General features: G+C 34.3%; 1 protein-coding gene across 1 annotated transcript; it reads right to left on the reverse strand.

Annotated features, from left to right (window-relative positions):
- Positions 1-1,642: 1,642 nt before the first annotated feature.
- LOC116134768 lies at positions 1,643-7,064 on the reverse strand. Its single transcript, XM_031420417.1, has 8 exons — positions 7,025-7,064; positions 6,740-6,821; positions 6,593-6,670; positions 6,230-6,345; positions 2,282-2,316; positions 2,090-2,194; positions 1,866-1,984; positions 1,643-1,736 (listed from the first exon to the last, which is right to left on the reverse strand). The coding sequence occupies exons 1-8, from the start codon at positions 7,062-7,064 to the stop codon at positions 1,643-1,645; spliced, it is 669 nt and encodes a 222-aa protein (XP_031276277.1).
- Between the last annotated feature and the right edge of the window lie 12,443 nt (positions 7,065-19,507).

Below are 19,507 nucleotides of genomic sequence, written 5' to 3' on the forward strand. Positions count from 1 at the left end.
TGGTGGGAGCACCTCCAATCGGTTCGATGGCCCCCCACTCTAGGGAAGGTAAACTGCCTCTCTCGTGGCTATCTGGACACCCTTGGAGGCATGGTCGCTGCATGTGAACGTTGTTAGCAAAATAGTTCGCTGCACGCACAAAAAAAATAAACCAAGGTCGCGAAGCTTACTCAGTGGGAGCTCTAAGGTCGCTTCCGAGTTGAAAAAGTCGTATTTCTGTAAGTTTGCAGTTGTCACGAGCAATCTAGCGTCGCAACTTTCTTCGAGCAAGAAGCCAAAGGTAGTAATCTTGTCTAGGTCCGTGAGGAGCTCTAAACTGGTCATTTTGTTAACTGCAAAGAAAATTAGAGCTCGTTAGCAAAGACCAAAAGAGTTCTCAAAGTGATAAAAAAGGAAAACCTACTCGGATATTGGAAATAGCAAAGGCCGTCATAACGAAAGAAAAAGAACTTCGTCTCATACGCCCCTGCATTGCTGGGGTAGCTATGTATTCCCGCTCCAATGGTGGTTTGCCTGGAAAGGTAGTAGGAATCTTTGTCCTTACTCTTTTTCAAGATATACGAACAACCGAGCTCTAGCGCGGTTAGCTCGCCCAGTCCATTTTCACGGCACACGATGTACATGGCCACGGCTATCATGTACTCGTTCGGTGTGAGCTGCAGAGGTACGATCCCGAAATGGTCGAGAACCGACCTGACAAATGGGTGGAAATGGATCAACCCCCCCCCTTGAAAATGTCCTCGGAGATCGCAGCCAACCCTATTGGCAGATTCCAAGCTGTGCATGTCCTATCTCGGAAGACCTCCACGCTGATAGCGTATTAGTCTATCACTCTTTGGAGCTCGTCGTCAATAAGCACCGACAGGATCTCTTGAGAGGGACTCGCAGGACCATCTTGCACAGCCAAGCTGGTCCCTTCCTCGGCTCTGGTCATTAGGGGGTCCATTCTACTGCGGTCTGTAAAAAGCGACAAGTAGGGAATCGTTCAATCCTCGTACATTATTCCGTACGATGATGTGGAAGGAAACAATAAATATTTCCTCCCTTAAACCCTAGAAAAACCCTAACAGGATACTTTTAGAGCCACCATTAATGGCTCAATCCCAAAGAGAGTATTTCATCTCTGGTCAACTACCAAAAACAATAATAAAAGTAGTAGAGGGACAACCCTTACCTCCTGAAACGAGGAAATCACTCGAGTGGGTGAGTAACGAGACTCAAAGAAGGATTTGCACAGTATCTGCCACCCTTTTATCGATTCTGTAATCATTACTCCAATACATCCCACTATAAATAGAGAGCTCCTCTCTCGTTTGTGGGATTGGCTCATTTTTCTCTTTGTAATAGCTAAATTCTCTTTGTAATAGCTTATTCTCTCTGTAATCATTTGCAAGTCAGCTCGCTAACTGCGACCTGACCCTCCATATTAATACAATACCAGTGGACGTAGAAGTCGCTTGTTTAAGCATCCGAACCACTTTAAAACATTGTTTCTTCACCTATTATTCATCTCCAAAACCCCTATTCGCGTATGTCTTCTGGGCCAGCTCAGCATTTCACATGTGCGTTTAGTTGATGTCAAAATCACGCATCAACAATATATATAAATAAAAACAATTATGAAGAAACTGGAAGTAGAGCACTATATTTCACTGAAGCTGATGATCTCAACGCCGTCAACCGGTTTTGGATGTGAAAGATAAATAATCTCTGCATCCGGATTCTGCAGTTCCCACCTAAAATTCAAATTAATATCAATAAAGAAAAGAAATTAAACTTCTTAATCATAGAATAACTGGGTTAAACTTATTAGAAGGCATAATTAAGCATCACTGAAATGACCAGGATTAGTCTCCATTAATTACTTGTATCCAACAAACAAACGGTGAAGAAATAGCGCACTTTGTAACCGAGCAAGCATATTCCCAGCACAAATTCTAGGTCCAACACAAAATACCTGATACGTGCCCGATCTTGCTGGTTCCTATATTTATATATAAAAAAAGAAATTATTAAAAACTACACCCACTAGTCCGCTGTACAAATTAATTAGCCCAAACTTCTTGCATGGGGTATTAATTGCAGTTACATTCCATCTATCAGGATTGAAGCACATGGGATCTTCAAAATTTTCAGGATTTGTATGCAGGTATCGAACCCACAGAATTACTTTCCAGTTCTTGGTATTTTTAACCTGCATAAGGCTCACTATCACTACTTAACTTCACATTTCTAGTCTCTTCTCAATTTAGCTACTACTGATCATCGATTACATAAGTACCTTCAAATTCCACTTCCTTATGTTTCTTCCACCACCTGAAAGGAGTCTGAATTAGAACGAAACAGTAATATCTCTAGCTCTACCAATTTAAATAAATAAGAATATACATTACCTTGTTGTATATTCAATTTAGAAACATCTTCACCAGTAATGAAATCCTTTCTTGTTCTTGCGTATAGCCATATCCTCTTCGTGAAATTTGCATAGAGACATAATCAGGGTGAGTCGTACAAGAAGAGATATATATAATTATGCATTTTGTAAATATTTGAATATAGAATCGACATATTTATGGACATGGTATATATAATGCCTAGCTTCTGAAGGACATTAGGGACAAGGCTGATGATATTGTCTAGAACCTCTTGGTCGTTTAATTTTTTGCCTTCATCATCTTCAATTTGCATCAGCCCATCCATTAGGTCATTTGTTGTTTCAACTTCGTTTCCATTTTTCTTTTTCTTTTACTCTAGCTCCACCCTAAAAATTGTCTCCAGCTTCCTCCTACACTGCACCCATTCATGGACATACTGTCATATTCATATATCAAATTCTACTGAGCCCCCGGCCTTAAATTTTGCAGAAGTTATTCTTCGCAACACCACCTCATTAGACTTTTAGTCACTTTTTTTTTTTTTTTTTTTTCTGTTGATCATCTCAAAAATATAGATCCACGATAATTTATTTAAGGCCTTACAAGAGGTATACAAAAAGCATATAAGAGACAAATTCAATCCTAAAAGAAGAGAAGAAGAGAGAAAGAGAGAGGAATAATAAATTTTAAGGACTGGATTTGTCTCTTGTATACCTCTTTATAAGATTAATATTACTCTTATTTAAATATTTCCATACATATGGTCAAATAATATGTTTCCAGTAAGAACAGATCCACTGCAACCCCACGGCCCCACCCGAAAGCCAGTGTGTGTTTATTTGCGGAAAAATTAATGATAAATCGAATGAAATGGGCCATTTACTGTTCATTCATGGGGGCGGTTCCCATTAATTACTATGTTTTTTTTATCCGTTTGTTTTGTTATTTAGATAAGATTTTGGGAAAATATTTGATAGTTGAATAGGATAAGTATTATGAGGTAAAATTTAAAATTTACTAAAAAAACCCTTAAGTTTGCTAATTTAACTAAACACCCCAATATATAAAAAATTTGTAAAATAACAAAAACACCCCCACTACCCACAGTGCTAGATTCCGGCCACACTGTCAGAATCTGGCCGAAAAAGGATTAGACATAAAGTGGTCGGATCTAGCTGGTCGTGCATCGAAATGGCCTTTTCCGGCCAGATCCACCACTGATCTAGCAGAAAAAGGCCAGATCTACGACCAGATCTGGCATTCACTGGCGCAAAGGCCAGATTTGGCTATAGTAACGGCCAAAGATATGGCTGTCATTGTCGGTCAACGATGGCCAAGATTTTGCCGTCGTTGACGTCAAGGCTAGATCGAGAGATATAACGGCAATTTCCAGTGTTTTTACAGCCGTTGTGACAGATTCCGAAAACCACCGACGTGGTTGCTAGAATCTGAAACTATGGGTGGAGTGGCGGTGTTTTTATTAATTTTTAAACTTTTTTTCTAAGGGGTGTATTAAATTAATAAACTTAAGGGGTTTAAAAGTAATTAAAAAAATTGAATAGTATTTCTCAAATAATAAACAAACAAGTATTTTGGGATAAAATTGGGAATATGGATAGGAATAAAAAAAAAAACAAAGCCTATAATATCAAACTGTCAGGGTGTGTATTTGTAAATTTTTAGGGTGTATTATCTTTTTTAAATTAATAGGGGGTAATATTTTTAGGGTATAGGTAAAGAACCGGAACTTACATTCAAGTTATGGTTGCTTCCAAAATTGCAGGTACTCGAAACCACTCACTCTTAAATTGTTATTAATTGTAAATTCTAGAAATGGAAATGTGATAATGAGTAATTCCAATAGTTTTGCTTTAATTTAGTGGACGTGCCTCGCCTGCAAATATCCATAATTGGCCACGAATCTGTCGATTCTGTCATTTCAAAACTTAAAACCAATTAGATGCATTAAATACTTTTTATTTTATCTTATATATATATATATATATATAATTATATAATATATATATATATATATATATATATATATATTATATATAATTATATATATTAAAAGAATAACATGACATTCTCTTTATCTTATACATCTTTATGGGCAAAAAATATTTAGGCTTAATGAAATAAACCTATTCAACTTAATGTCATAGCCTAATTCCGATTAGGCCACGTTAGATGTACCTTGTGAACTGACTATTCTGTAAGTTGGACTATCCTACAGTTAAGCTAAATCAGATTCTAGCCGTTAGCCCACAACAGTCCCAAAATAGGAATCAGAATCATATTTACTTTTCACTTCAGTAAGATTCATAATCTTACTTGAAGTAGCAACCTAATCAATAAAGGCAAACCTCAGTGCTCCTTCCTAATTAGGACTCATTTACCAAGTAGGACTCAGAGTTCTACTAGGATCCAACCTCTTTGGTCATTACATAAAAAGGGGTCAAGCCTCTCAATTTTCATTTAGAATCACCCATAGCTTAGCTCCTAAATTTTACACCCAAGAATCACCACTTCCCCTGCCGTAAAGTTTAGCTTTGACTAACTTTACCACCTTCAACCATTGCAAAGCTACGCTCTGGCCATTTGTGTTAGTCTAGCCCTAGCCGCATTATAACGGTAAATCTTTCCTGCTCTTAACCCTCATTAAAATACATTCAACTCGTCTAACTTGAGTGTCAGAGCATCTGCGGCAGACACCACAATCGGTGTCACCCAAGCCTTCACGTTATCTTTCTCTCTTTGGCAAGTCATCGATTGTCAGTGACTCCATTTCACAAGATCCGCCCCTTCGAATCAACCATAAATTTACCATCAACAATATCCTCGTTATCATTATTTCTAAATTAAAATTTAGATATTAGATTGAAAGTTCAAAAAAAATTAAGCTAAAAAAATACTTAAAATATCCTAGAATATAATACAATTAGACAATACAAAAAAATATAGATTAAAATAATTATCAATACTTTGAAGAAAAAAATAACAATAAATTATATGTGAAGCAATTAAAAACTTACAATTCTAAAAAAGTGAATGAAATCAAAGATAGTAGTATTTATGAGATAATAGTGAGATGTCAAAATATTTGAAAAAATAGGGAATTAAAGTTAATTTAATAATTTATATATGGACAAATTAATTATAAAATTTATTAAAAGCTAAAAGGTATGACTTCTTCAGGGTTCAATAAATCCACTCTAAATGTATGGTGTTTGTGTATCAGCGTATGTGATAAATGGGTCAGATAATATAACCTGGGCCCATTTGATTTAATCAAAAATAGTTTTAAAAATAAATATATATGTAAATAAAAAAAATAAAAAAAGTTTACAATAATACTGCCTTCAGAAAAAATAAAAAATTACTCAAAAATTTTTCGAATAAAAAAATGTTATTATAATATATTTAAAATAATAAAATATAGAGTTTAACCATCTAAGTACCCTTTACATGGTTTCGGATGTTTCCGTCCACAAAATGTTATATTAACAACAAATCGACTGGATTTTATTGATGAGCTGTACATATTTTTGTAAAAGCCAGAACCCACTAACCAAAATAAAATTTTCCTAACCAGAATAGAAAACCAATTATAAAATAAAAATTAATTTATTAACTGTAAAGAGTCACTAGTAACCAGCAACACTATAATTCCCTGAAATTGATGATCTCAACCCCATCACCCGGTCTTGGATGTGAAAGATAAATAATCTTTGCATCCGGATTCTTTAATTCCCACCGAAATTCAATTAAATAACATTATTAAATAAAAGCTCATACAAACTATGGATTAATTGAATTCAAGTAATTAATTAAAAGGTCATTGGCCTCCTTACTTGTATCCAACCGACAAATGGTGAAGAAACAGAGCAATTTGTAACCGAGAAAGCGTGTTTCCAGGACAGGTTCTAGCTCAGTACCAAAAACCTGATAGCTACCGCCTTGCTGGTTTCTATATATTAATAAAACAGAAAGTAATTAAAAACCGCGCAAGGCATGGTAATTATACAAACTAATCCACTTCGTGCTTACATTCCATCTATCGGATTGAAGCAGGTGGATATCAAAGTTTTCTGGATCTGTATGGAGGTATCGAAGCCACAAAATGACCTTCCAGCTTTGGTATTTTATAACTGCATAAGGGATCAATAATTTCAACTTGAGATCATTCCTTAAATCATATAAACTTAGCTTTCTACCTTCGTATTCCACTTCCTGCGTGGCCAATCTGAAAGAAATCGCGGCTATATTGGCCATTCTTATGTTTCTTCCACCACCTGTAAGGAAAGATCATTACTTCAGGAAACAATAAAATCTCTTACCAATTTAACAAATATATACATTACTTGTTGGTGTATTTCAATTTAGAAACATCTTCACTGGTAATGTAATCTCCTTCTTCTTCTTGCGTATCGCCATATTCTCTTCCTGAAATTTGCATAGAAGGTAGGATGGATCACAAGAAGATATAGAATTGATATATAGATATGGTAATGTATAATACCCGTAGCTTTCAAGGACATTAGGATACTTGGCAAGATAATAAAGAGCCACCTTGACGCAACAGCCGTAGATTCATATCCAGCAACAACAAAGCTGACAATATTATCCACAACCTCTTGGTCACTAACCTTTTGCCTTCCTCATCTTCATTTGCATCAGCCCATCCATTAGATCATTTGTTTGTCTCAACTCATTTTCATTCTTTTTCTTCTTCTTCCTCCAGCTCCACCCTGAAAATTGCGTCTAGCTTTTTCCTACACTGTCATTCATGGACAGGACTCTGTAATATATCATTTATTCACAATAATATACAGGTATAGACATCTAAATAGTGTAACCTTAATTACCTGAAGGGCATGGTGATAAGCAGTTCCGGGAAAGTTAAACGGTTGAGCTCTAACTCCACCAAGCAGCCCGTAAAACAATTTATCCATGGTTTCCAGAAGAGGCCCTGGTTCAAAGCTTACGAATATTTTCCATATTCTCGAAAGTCACCTGCAAACATGGGATATTGAATCACTTCATACTTGATCTTAAAAGGGACGTTTCGTTAGTGATATAAATACTCAACTAATTGATGATTTTACCTTCTTTGCTTCATCATACATTTTCAGTCGACCCTTCTGGGCCCATGATTGAAGTGCAGCAACCATACGGGTTGTACCATTTCAGTGATACGCCTAAGAGCATCAGGTCGATTAATCGCATTAATCACGAAGCTTCTGAGCCGGTATGTGCTTTTCCATGGACAGCTACAAGAGATGTGCTTCCCATTAGTCAATGTTGGGCCATTTGAGGATAAATTGGCATCTGATCGAACACAAATTTGTTGATCGACGGGAAGCATGCATTATAGACGGTGATCCGAAGAGGTGGGTTCTGTACATTCCTACTCCATCACCATACCTGATCAATCATCATCAACACCAACTTTAGAAGAATGGTATTATGATATGATTAAGTTACGGCCGGCCAGGCTTTTCCTGTCAACCTCTAGCAGATAGACTAAACTTCGTCCTCTTGCTGTATCTCCAACTGGGGTTTTAAACTAGAAGATCTACAGAACTAATCAATTAGAGGCCATAGATATCATTAATCACTTATGTTTGAAAATTTTCAGATATATATGATCACATATGTTCAATAGGAAAAAGAAAAGCGATGTGTGTCTTAATTACTTACTTTCGGTCGCTTTGAATTGATGAAAATCACCAGGGCGGCGAAGAACCTTGAAGTACCAAGAAAGCTGATCATTTCCCCCAAAATGAAAGCCCATGTAACCAGGTGGCAGCCGGTTCCGGTACCGGAATATCTAAATTTGAGAGGAGCTGCATACCATAGGTCGTTCCACCACCACAACATCCACCCCAATATTGGCAGAAATCCTAAAACCAACTCAACCATACTTCCATTCTCCTTCCCTCAAAACTTACTGCCTTAACCTAACCATATAACCTTTGCATACATTACTGAATAAAAAATTAAAGTAAATATTAAATATAATGCCAATGGGGCTGATTCTCTTCATTATATAACCTTTTGCATACATTACTGAATAAAAAATTAAAGTAAATATAAATATAATGCCAAATGGGGCTGATTGTTCTCATATTCATCTAACCCTGAAGATGCTACTGGACAAAGTGCGTCACTAATAAAGAAAGAAATATGTATGGCATGCTGCATTTCAGAGCATAGAGAAGAGAATCAACGAATTTTATAATAACATAGAGATGAGTTAATGGTGGGCAATATAATTATGACGTATTTGTGTACAGAACCTTGTCCCCTTCTTCATTGAGAAGGGAAATAAATCATGGATTTCGGAACTCGAAAAATCGAGTTTTAGATTCTTTACTTCTAAATTATTCCGCCCACATGTTTTTGTCTGTAGCCTTGTGCTAGCATTTCTTGTACTTATCGCATTAAATTTCTTTTACCTTCGTTTGGTTAGTAATTATAGTCTTCTTATTTGGATATATACAGACAGGAAATTGATGACTCATTCATTTTCTTATTAATATTGATATGATTGAAACAGGAATATGAATTCTGATTCTTTTTTCTGCTTTAACAAAATGAAGAACACTTTTAGGGATGCTCACTCAAGTATAAATTTCTAATTGGCGACAGAAAGAATGAATTCCAAAGCAGAGTAATCATCCCGGTTAGTGCTGGACAATAGATATGTTCCAGTTATTTCAATCTCAAATAGTGGCGGAGATTGGAGAATCCTGTTTATAGAAGCCCGAGGGCCGGAAATCATAACTTCTTAGAGGTCTGAGGGCAGAGGTCTTCTTATACAAAGTTTTTTATATAAAGTGCGTGGCAGTTTTATTTTAAATTTGAGAATATATTTGATAATAATGTTTATTAAGAAACAAAAATTATAATTAAAAAGTGTTAAATCCAACAAAAGTAATTAAAAAGTAAATAAATCTCTTTGACAGATATAGGGACATCAATGGGATAGATAGGTTGAATACTAAAAGATCCGTGCCCATGTCCACCTTTTTTTTTTTTTTTTTTTTATGGATATTCAAATCCGCCCTATGATCCGTCTTCCGTTCTGAAAGTGGGATGGGTTTGGGCCGTTTGGGTTTAGGTTTGGGTTATATTTTTAGAGAAAAACTTTGAAAACTTTGGATCGTCCCATTTGACCTATTGTATATATATAAAATAAAACTTCTTTATAATGATATTCTATATAGGAATGAATTTTACATAGTTATAAAAAAATTTATTTCTAATTTAGGATAGTTATAAATAAAAGTAAACTCTATATTGTAATAAGTTATAATTTTTCTAATTTTCATCTTAAGAAAAGTTACCTCCACATAGTAATTATTATCTGTATATTACAAAAAATATATGCTATGTTACATTAAAGGTTTAAGATGAAATCAAATATTTATCTAAAGTTGTTTGAGATAATGATTTATGCTTTAGAGTTGTTACTATATCTTTTAACTTGCGGGTAGATCACTCGTTAGCATGAACATCTTCTTGTTGAAGCCAAATATTTCTAGTTTCTCAAGTATGTTTAGAGTTTCTTAGCACAAAACTTTTTGTATTTCTGTACTATCATCCTCATGTTATTTCTTTTATCTTCTTGTCTAATTGTAGTAATGATTTCTTCTTTAGTTAAAGCATACATGACTTATTGCTCATTTGGATGATTGAAAAAGACATTAATATTCATTCGATTAGTGTAATGAAGTTATTGAATCTGATCACTAAATTCTACAATGACTCTTTGATTCTCCTCATCTACTTCATTTGTAACTTGCAATTTATCGACATCATGGATCCTAATTTGATAATGATTCAAACAATTGACAATAGTATGTGGCTTCACATCAATTTGTTGTATAATTTTGTAATGATTAAAACAATTGGCAATAGTTTGTGGCTTCACATCAATTTGATAATACAGCAACTGCATTTACAATTCCATCAAGGATACTTATCTTTGTTGGTTTCAAGACACAATCTTCTATTCGTTTCAAAAGTAGACAATTAAAACATTGAATTGAAATCTTAATAGTATTAAAAACATCAATTGAAATCCTAATATTGTACTACTAAAACATGAATTATAAAGAAAATTTTGTTACCACACCTTTATTAAATTATAACCTCCTCATAATAATAAAATTAATTAATCATACTATTATGACTATAGAGAGGTTTTACTCTATATATATACACGAACTATGTTTTTGAATAAATTAATCAAAATAATAAATAATAATTTTGTATTATTTAATATGAGATTTATATTCAGAGTTTAATAATTCTATAACAAAAATTATTCAAAATTTAATTATAATTTAATATCAAAACTTAAAACCAATTAGATGCATTAATATTTTTATTTTATCTTATATATATATTATATTATATATTATATATATATATATATAGATATATATATATATATATAATATATATATATATATATATATAATTAAAGAATTAACATGACATTCTCTTTACTTATCTTATACATCTTTATGGGCAAAAAATCATATTAGGCTTAATGAATAAACATATTACAACTAATGTCATAGCCTAATTCCGATTGGCCTACTTTTAGATGTACCTTGTGAACTGACTATTCTTAAGTTGGACTATCCTACAGTTAAGCTAAATCAGATTCTGCCGTGCCCACAACAGTCCCAAAATAGAATCAGAATCATATTTACTTTTCACTTCAGTCAAGATTCATATCTTACTGAAGTAGCAACCCTAATCCAATAAAGGCAAACCTCATGTGCTTCCTTCCTAATTAGGACTCATTTACCAAGTAGGACTCAGAGTTCTACTAGGACTCCAACCTCTTGGCTCATTACATAAAAAGGGGTCAAGCCTCTCAATTTCATTTAAATCACCCATAGCTTTAGCTCCAATTCTTACACCCAAGACACCACTTCCCCTGCCGTAAAGTTTAGCTTTGACTAACTTACCCCCTTCAACCATTGCAAAGCTACGCTCTGCCACTTTGTGTTAGTCTAGCCCTAGCCGCATTATAACGGTAAATCTTTCCTGCTCTTAACCCTCATTAAAATACATTCAACCTCGCTAACTTGAGTGTCAAGCATCTGCGGCAGACACCACATCGGTCACCCAAGCCTTCACGTTTCTTTCTCTCTTTGTGCAAGTTCATCAGATTGTCAGTGACTCACTTCTCACGATCCGCCCCTTCCGAATCAACCATAAATTCACATCAACAATACCTCGTTATCATTATTTCTAAATTAAAATTTTAGATATTAGATGAAAGTTCAAAAAAATTAAAGCTAAAAAAATACTTATAAAATACCTAATAATATACAATTAGACAATACAAAAAAATATAGATTAAAATAATTATCATACTTTGAAGAAAAAATAACAATAAATTTATATGTGAACAATTAAAAACTTACAATTCTAAAATAATGTGATAGCAAAGATAGTAGTATTTATGAGATAATAGGAGATGTCAAAAATATTTGAAAAAATAGGGAATTAAAGTTAATTTAATAATTAATATGGAACAATTATCATTATAAAATTTATTAAAAGCTAAAAGGTATGACTTCTTCAGGGTTTCAATAAATCCACTCTAAATGTATGGTGTTTGTGTATCAGCGTATGTGATAAATGGGTCGATAATATAACCTGGGCCCATTTGATTTTAATCTAAAAATAGTTTTAAAAATTAATATATATGTAAAATAAAAAAAATAAACGTTTACAATAATACTGCCTTCAGAAAAAAAAAATTACTCAAAAATTTTTCGAATAAAAAAATGTTATTATATATATTTAAATAATAAAATATAGATGTTTAACCATCTAAGTAACCCTTTACATGGTTTCGGATGTTTCCGTCCACAAAATGTTATATTACAACAATACGACTGGATTTTATTGATGAGAAGCTGTACATATTTGTAAAAGCCAGAACCCACTACCAAAATAAAATTTTCCTAACCAGAATAGAAACCAAATTTAAATAAAAATTAATTTATTACTGTAAAGAGTCACTAGTACCAGCAACACTATAATTCCCTGAAATTGATGATCTCACCCCCATCCCCGGTCTTGATGTGAAAGATAAATAATCTTTGCATCGGATTCTTTAATTCCCACCTGAAATTCAATTAAATAACATTATTAAATAAAGCTCATACAAACTATGGATTAATTGAATTCATAATTAATTAAAAGTGTCATTGGCCTCCTTTACTTGTATCCAACCGACAAATGGGTGAAGAAACAGAGCAATTTGTAACCGAGAAAGCGTGTTTCCAGACAGGTTCTAGCTCCAGTACCAAAAACCTGATAGCTACCCGGCCTTGCTGGTTTCTATATATTAATAAAACAGAAAGTAATTAAAAAACCGCAAGGCATTGGTTATATACAAACTAATCCACTTCGTGCTTACATTCCATCTATCAGATTGAAGCAGTGGGATCATCAAGTTTTCTGGATCTGTATGGAGGTATCGAAGCCACAAAATGACCTTCCAGTTCTTTGGTATTTTATAACCTGCATAAGGGATCAATAATTTCAACTGAGATCATTCCTTAAATCATAATAAACTTAGCTTTCTACCTTCGTATTCCACTTCCCTCGTGCCCCACTTGAAGAAATCGCGGCTATATTGGCCATTCTTATTGTTTTCTTCCACCACCTGTAAGGAAAGATCATTACTTCAGGAAACAATAAAATCTCTTACCAATTTAACAAATAATACATTACCTTGTTGTGATTTCAATTAGAAACATCTTCACTGGTAATGTATCTCCTTTCTTCTTCTTGCGTATCGCCATATTCTCTTCCTGAAATTTGCATAGAAGGTAGGATGGATCACAAGAAGATATAGAATTGATATATAGATATGGTAATGTATAATACCCGTAGCTTTTTCAGGACATTAGGATACTTGGCAGATAATAAAGAGCCCACATTGACGCACAGCCGTAGATTCATATCCAGCAACACAAAGCTGACAATATTATCCACAACCCTTGGTCACTTAACCTTTTGCCTTCCTCATCTTCAATTTGCATCAGCCCATCCTATAGATCATTTGTTGTCTCAACTCCATTTTCATTCTTTTCTTCTTCTTCTTCTCCAGCTCCACCCTGAAAATTGCGTCTAGCTTTTTCCTACACTGTCATTCATGGACAGGACTCTGTAATATTCATTTATTCACAATAATATACGGTATAGACATCTAAAATAGTGTAACCTTAATTACCTGAAGGGCATGGTGATAAGCAGTTCCGGAAAGTTAACGGTTGAGCTCTAACTCCACCAAGCAGCCCGTAAAACAATTTATCCATGGTTTCCAGAAGAGCCCTGGTTCAAAGCTTACGAATAATTTTCCAATATTCTCGAAAGTCACCTGCAAACATGGGATATTGAATCACTTCATACTTGATCTTAAAGGGACGTTTCGTGTTATGTATAATACTCAACTAATTGATGATTTTACCTTCTTTGCTTCATCATACATTTTCAGTCGACCCTTCTGGGCCCATGTTGAAGTGCAGCAACTATACGTGGTTGTACCATTTCAGTGATACGCCTAAGAGCATCAGGTCGATTAATCGCATTAATCACGAAGCTTCTGAGCCTGGTATGTGCTTTTCCATGACAGCTACAAGAGATGTGCTTCCCATTAAGTCAATGTTGGGCCTTTGAGGATAAAATTGGCATCTGATCGAAACACAAATTGTTGATCGACGGCAATGCTATTATGACGGTGATCCGAAGAGGTGGGTTCTGTACATTCCTACTCCATCACCATACCTGATCAATCATCATCAACACCAACTTTTAGTAAGCCATGGTATTATGATATGATTAATTTACGGCCGGCCAGGCTTTTCCTGTCAACCTCTAGCAGATTAGACTAAACTTCGTCCTCTTGCTGTTACTCCAACTGGGGTTTTAAAACTAGAAGATCTACAGAACTAATCAATATAGAGGCCATAGATATCATTAATCACTTAGTTTGAAAATTTTCAGATATATATGTATCACATATGTTCAATAGGAAAAAGAAAAGCGATGTGTGTCTTAATTACTTACTTTCGTCGCTTTGAATTGATGAAATCATCAGGGCGGCGAAGAACTTGAAGTACCAAAGAAAGCTGTCATTTCCCCAAAAATGGAAAGCCCATGTAACCAGGTGCAGCCTGGTTCCGTTACCGGAATATCTAAATTTGAGAGGAGCTGCATACCATAGGTCGTTCCACCACCACAACATCCACCCCAATATTGGCAGAAATCCTAAAACCCAACTCAACCAACTTCCATTCTCCTTTCCCCTCAAAACTTACTGCCTTAACCTACACCATATAACCTTTTGCATACTACTGAATAAAAATTAAAGTAATATTAATATAATGCCAATGGGGCTGATTCTTCTCATTATATAACCTTTTGCATACATTACTGAATAAAATTAAAGTAAATATAAATATAATGCCAAATGGGGCTGATTGTTCTCATATTCATCAACCCTGAAGAATGCTACTGCAAAATGTCGTCACTTAATAAAGAAAGAATATGTATGGCTGCTGCATTTTCAGAGCATAGAGAAATAATCTACGAATTTTATATATTAATAGAATGAGTTAATGGTGGGCAATATTTATGACGTATTTTGTGTACAGAACCTTGTCCTTCTTCATTGATGAGGAAATAAATCATGGATTTCGGAACTCGAAAAAATCGAGTTTTAGATTCTTTACTTCTAATTATTCCGCCCACTATTTTTTTGTCTTGTAGCCTTGTCTAGCATTTCTTGTACTTATCGCATTAAATTCTTTTACCTTCGTTTGGTTAGTATTTTTAATAGTCTTCTTATTTGGATATATACAGACAGGAAATTGATGACTCATTCATTTCTTATATTAATATTGATATTGATGAAACAGGATTAGAATTCTGATTCTTTTTTCTGCTTTAAAACAAATGAAAGAACACTTTTTAGGGATGCTCACTCAAGTATAAATTTCTAATTGGCGACAGAAGAAATGAATTCCAAGCAGAGTAATCATCCCGTTAGTGCTGACAATAGATATGTTCCAGTTATTTCAATCTCAAATAGTGGCGGAGATTGGAGAATCCTGTTTATAGAAGCCCGAGGGCCGGAAATCCATAATCTTCTTAGAGGTCTGAGGGCAGAGGTCTTCTTTATACAAGTTTTTTTATATAAGTGACGTGGCAGTTTTATTTTATAATTTGAGAATATATTTGATAATTAAGTTTATTAAGAACAAAAATTATAATTAAAGATGTTAAATCCAACAAAAGGTTGTTATTTGCGGAAAAAATTAATGATAAATCGAATGAAATGGGCCATTTACTGTTCATTCATGGGGGCGTTCCCAATTAATTACTATGTTTTTTTTTATCCGTTTGTTTTGTTATTTTAGATAAGATTTTGGGAATAATATTTGATAGTTGAATAGGATAAGTATTATGAGGTAAAATTTTAAAATTTACTAAAAAAACCCTTAAGTTTGCTAATTTAACTAAACACCCCAATATATAAAAAATTTGTAAAATAACAAAAACACCCCCACCTACCCACAGTGCTAGATTCCGGCCACCACTGTCAGAATCTGGCCGAAAAATGGAATTATGACATAAATTGGTCGGATCTAGCTGGTCGTGCATCGAAATGGCCTTTTCCGGCCAGATCCACCACTGATCTAGCAGAAAAAGGCCAGATCTACGACCAGATCTGGCATTCGACTGCCGCAAAAGGCCAGATTTGGCTATTAGTAACGGCCAAAGATATGGCTGTCATTGTCGGTCAACGATGGCCAAGATTTTGCCGTCGTTGACCGTCAAGGCTAGATCGATGAATTACCGGCAATTTCCAGTTGTTTCTACGCCGTTGTGACAGATTCCGAAAACCACCGACGGTGGTTGCTAGAATCTGACAACTATGGGTGAGTGGCGGTGTTTTTATTAATTTTTAAACTTTTTTTCTAAGGGGTGTTTATTAAATTAATAAACTTAAGGGGTTTAAAAGTAATTAAAAAAATTGAATAGTATTTCTCAAATAATAAAACAAACAAGTATTTTGGGAATAAAATTGGGAATATGGATAGGAATAACAAAACAAACAAAGCCTATAATATCACAAACTGTCAGGGGTGTATTTGTAAATTTTTAGGGTGTATTTATCATTTTTTAAATTAATAGGGGGTAATTAATTTTATAGGGTACTCAGGTAAAGAACCGGAACTTACATTTCAAGTTATGGTTGCTTCCAAAATTGCAGGTACTCGAAACCACTCACTCTTAAATTGTTATTAATTTGTAAATTCTAGAAATGGAAATGTGATAATGAGTAATTCCAATAGTTTTGCTTTAATTTTAGTGGACGTGCCTCGCCTGCAAATATCCATAATTGGCCACGAATTCTGTAATTTCACGTGTGTAACGCTGATTGGCCGTTCAATGCACATGGAAATGAAATATCTAAAGCGAAATAAATGTAAAAGGAGTTTTTTAAGGTGGTTCGGATGCTAAGTAGTAGCAAGCTACGTCCACTGATTTGCATTGATATTAGTGTGGGTCAGGTGCGAGTGCGAGCTGACTTACATAAGATGAAAAAGTCAAAATGATTACAGGAGAGAGAGAGAGCTCTTTTTGATGAGAAACGGCCGACCCCCTCTAATGAAGGGGTCTTCTTCATTTTATACAGTTGAAGCGTATAATCATCACTAAATCCATGTTTGGTGTGATTGTCAGGATGTAATCCGCTTTACGTCCATTTCCCTTTTCCCAGGCTGACATCGCACGATTTGTTGCAGAAAAAAGGACACGTGTGGGTCCATACACTTGGCCGGTCTGACATGTGCGTGCTGCTCTGACGGGAGCAGGTCACCCTTCACGTGATTTCCCACGTCAGCCCTTCATTTCCTGGACATAACAGATATATACATTACCTTGCTGGTATATTTCAATTTAGAAACATTCACCAGTAATGAAATCCCCTTTCTTGTTCTTGCGTATAGCCAATCTTTCCTGAAATTTGCAAGAAGAAATAATCAGGGTGAGTCGTCACAAGAAGAGTATATATAATTATGCATTTTGTAAATATTTGATTAGAATCGACATATTTATGGACATGGTTAATAATACCCGTGCTTCTGAAGGACATTAGGGACAAGGCTGATGATACTGTCTAGAACCTTTGGTCGTTTAATTTTTTGCCTTCATCATCTTCAATTTGCATCAGCCCATCCATTAGGTCATTTGTTGTCTCAACTTCGTTTCCATTTTCTTCTTCTTTCCTAGCTCGCCTCCACCCTAAAAATTGTCTCCAGCTTCCTCCTACACTGCACCCATTCATGGACATACTGTCATATTCATATCAAATTCTACTGAGCCCCCGGCCTTAAATTTAGCATAAGTTAATTCTTCCCAACAAAACTCATTTAGATTTTAGTCTTTTTTTTTTTTTTTTTTTTTTTTTTTTTTGTTGGTCATCTCAAAAGTAATAGATCCACGATCATTTATTTAAATACTTTATATACAGTTAAACCTCTCTATAGTAATAATCTTATATAGGAAAAAAAAATATATTTCCAATCTGAGATATATAAATAAGAATAACTCACATTGTAATAAGTTATAATTTTTTAATTCCTGTCTTAAGAAAAGTGCCTCTATATAGTAATAATTATCTGTATATTACAAAAAAATATATGATATGTTACATTAAAGGTTTAAGATGAAATAAAAATATTTATCTGAAGTTGTTTAGGACAATAATTTATACTTTAGAGTTGTTATTACATCTTTTAACTTGCAGATACATTACCGCTAGCATAGACATTTTCTTGTTAAAAAAACATTTCTAGCTTCTCAAACATGTTTAGAGCTTTGACATGAAACTTTTGTATTTCCGTACTATCATCCTATAATTATTCTTTTCTCTTTTTGTTTAATTGTAGAAATAATTTTTTCTTTTGTTAAAACTACATGATTGTCACGCATTTGGATGATTAAGGAAGACATTAAATTATTCGATGTGTAATGAAGTTGTCGAATTGATCACTCAATTTACAATGACTCTTTGATTCTCCTCATCCACTTCATTATACCTTGCAATTCATCGACATCAGGGGTTCTAATTTTGTAATGCTTAAAACAATGGCAATGTCTGTGGCTTTACATCAGTTGCCATGCAGCAACTGCATTTACAATTTATCAATGACATTATTTGTTGGTTTTAAAATACGATCTTCATCTATTCAAAGTAGGCAATTAAAACGCTGAATTAAACCTTAATATTATTAAACATGAATTAAAATTATAATATGTACTAATAAAATATGAATTATGAAATAAGAAATTTTTTAACTACATCCTTATTAAATTATAACCTCCTTATAATACTATAGAGAGGTTTTACTGTATATGGTCAAATAATATGTTTCCAGTAAATACAGATCCACTTCAGCCCACGGCCCCACTGAAAGCCGGTGGTTGTATTGCGGAAAAATTAACGATAAATCGAAAGAAATGGGCCATTTACTGTTCATGCATGGAGATGTTCCCAATTCTACTGTATTTGTTTTAATTCAAAATGTTATCCTATCTCATTCTATTCAAAATACATATTTATTTCAATATTCTCAAAATTCAATTATATTCTATTCAACTACAAATATTTAGATTTTTTAACTCTTGAGGTTTGTTAATTTAACAAACACTCCAAAAAAATTTATAAATTGACAAAAAACCCTCACATATTCTCGGCAACTGGCCACCACCGAAGGTGGCTAGAATCTATCAAAATAGCGCACAACGGTTGGATGTGGCCAATCGTGCACTAACCTGGCGTTTTTTTGCTGATCCGCCATGGATCTTCGAAAAATGCTAATCTATTGCCAAGTTTGGCCACATCTGGCATCAACGGTCAGACTATGGCAGTAGATCTGACCGTTTCTGAACAAATTCACACATGTATGACGAAAAATTCCAGACTGGTTCACTACCAGTCAGATCTAGCGGTCATGTGCCATTTCAGAGTTCAGACCACCGCCGACAGTGGTGACCGGCTATCGGCATTAATAAGTGGG

The sequence above is a fragment of the Pistacia vera genome, unplaced genomic scaffold, assembly GCF_008641045.1.
Source record: "Pistacia vera cultivar Batoury unplaced genomic scaffold, PisVer_v2 Contig291, whole genome shotgun sequence".
Classification (NCBI taxonomy): Eukaryota; Viridiplantae; Streptophyta; class Magnoliopsida; order Sapindales; family Anacardiaceae; genus Pistacia; species Pistacia vera.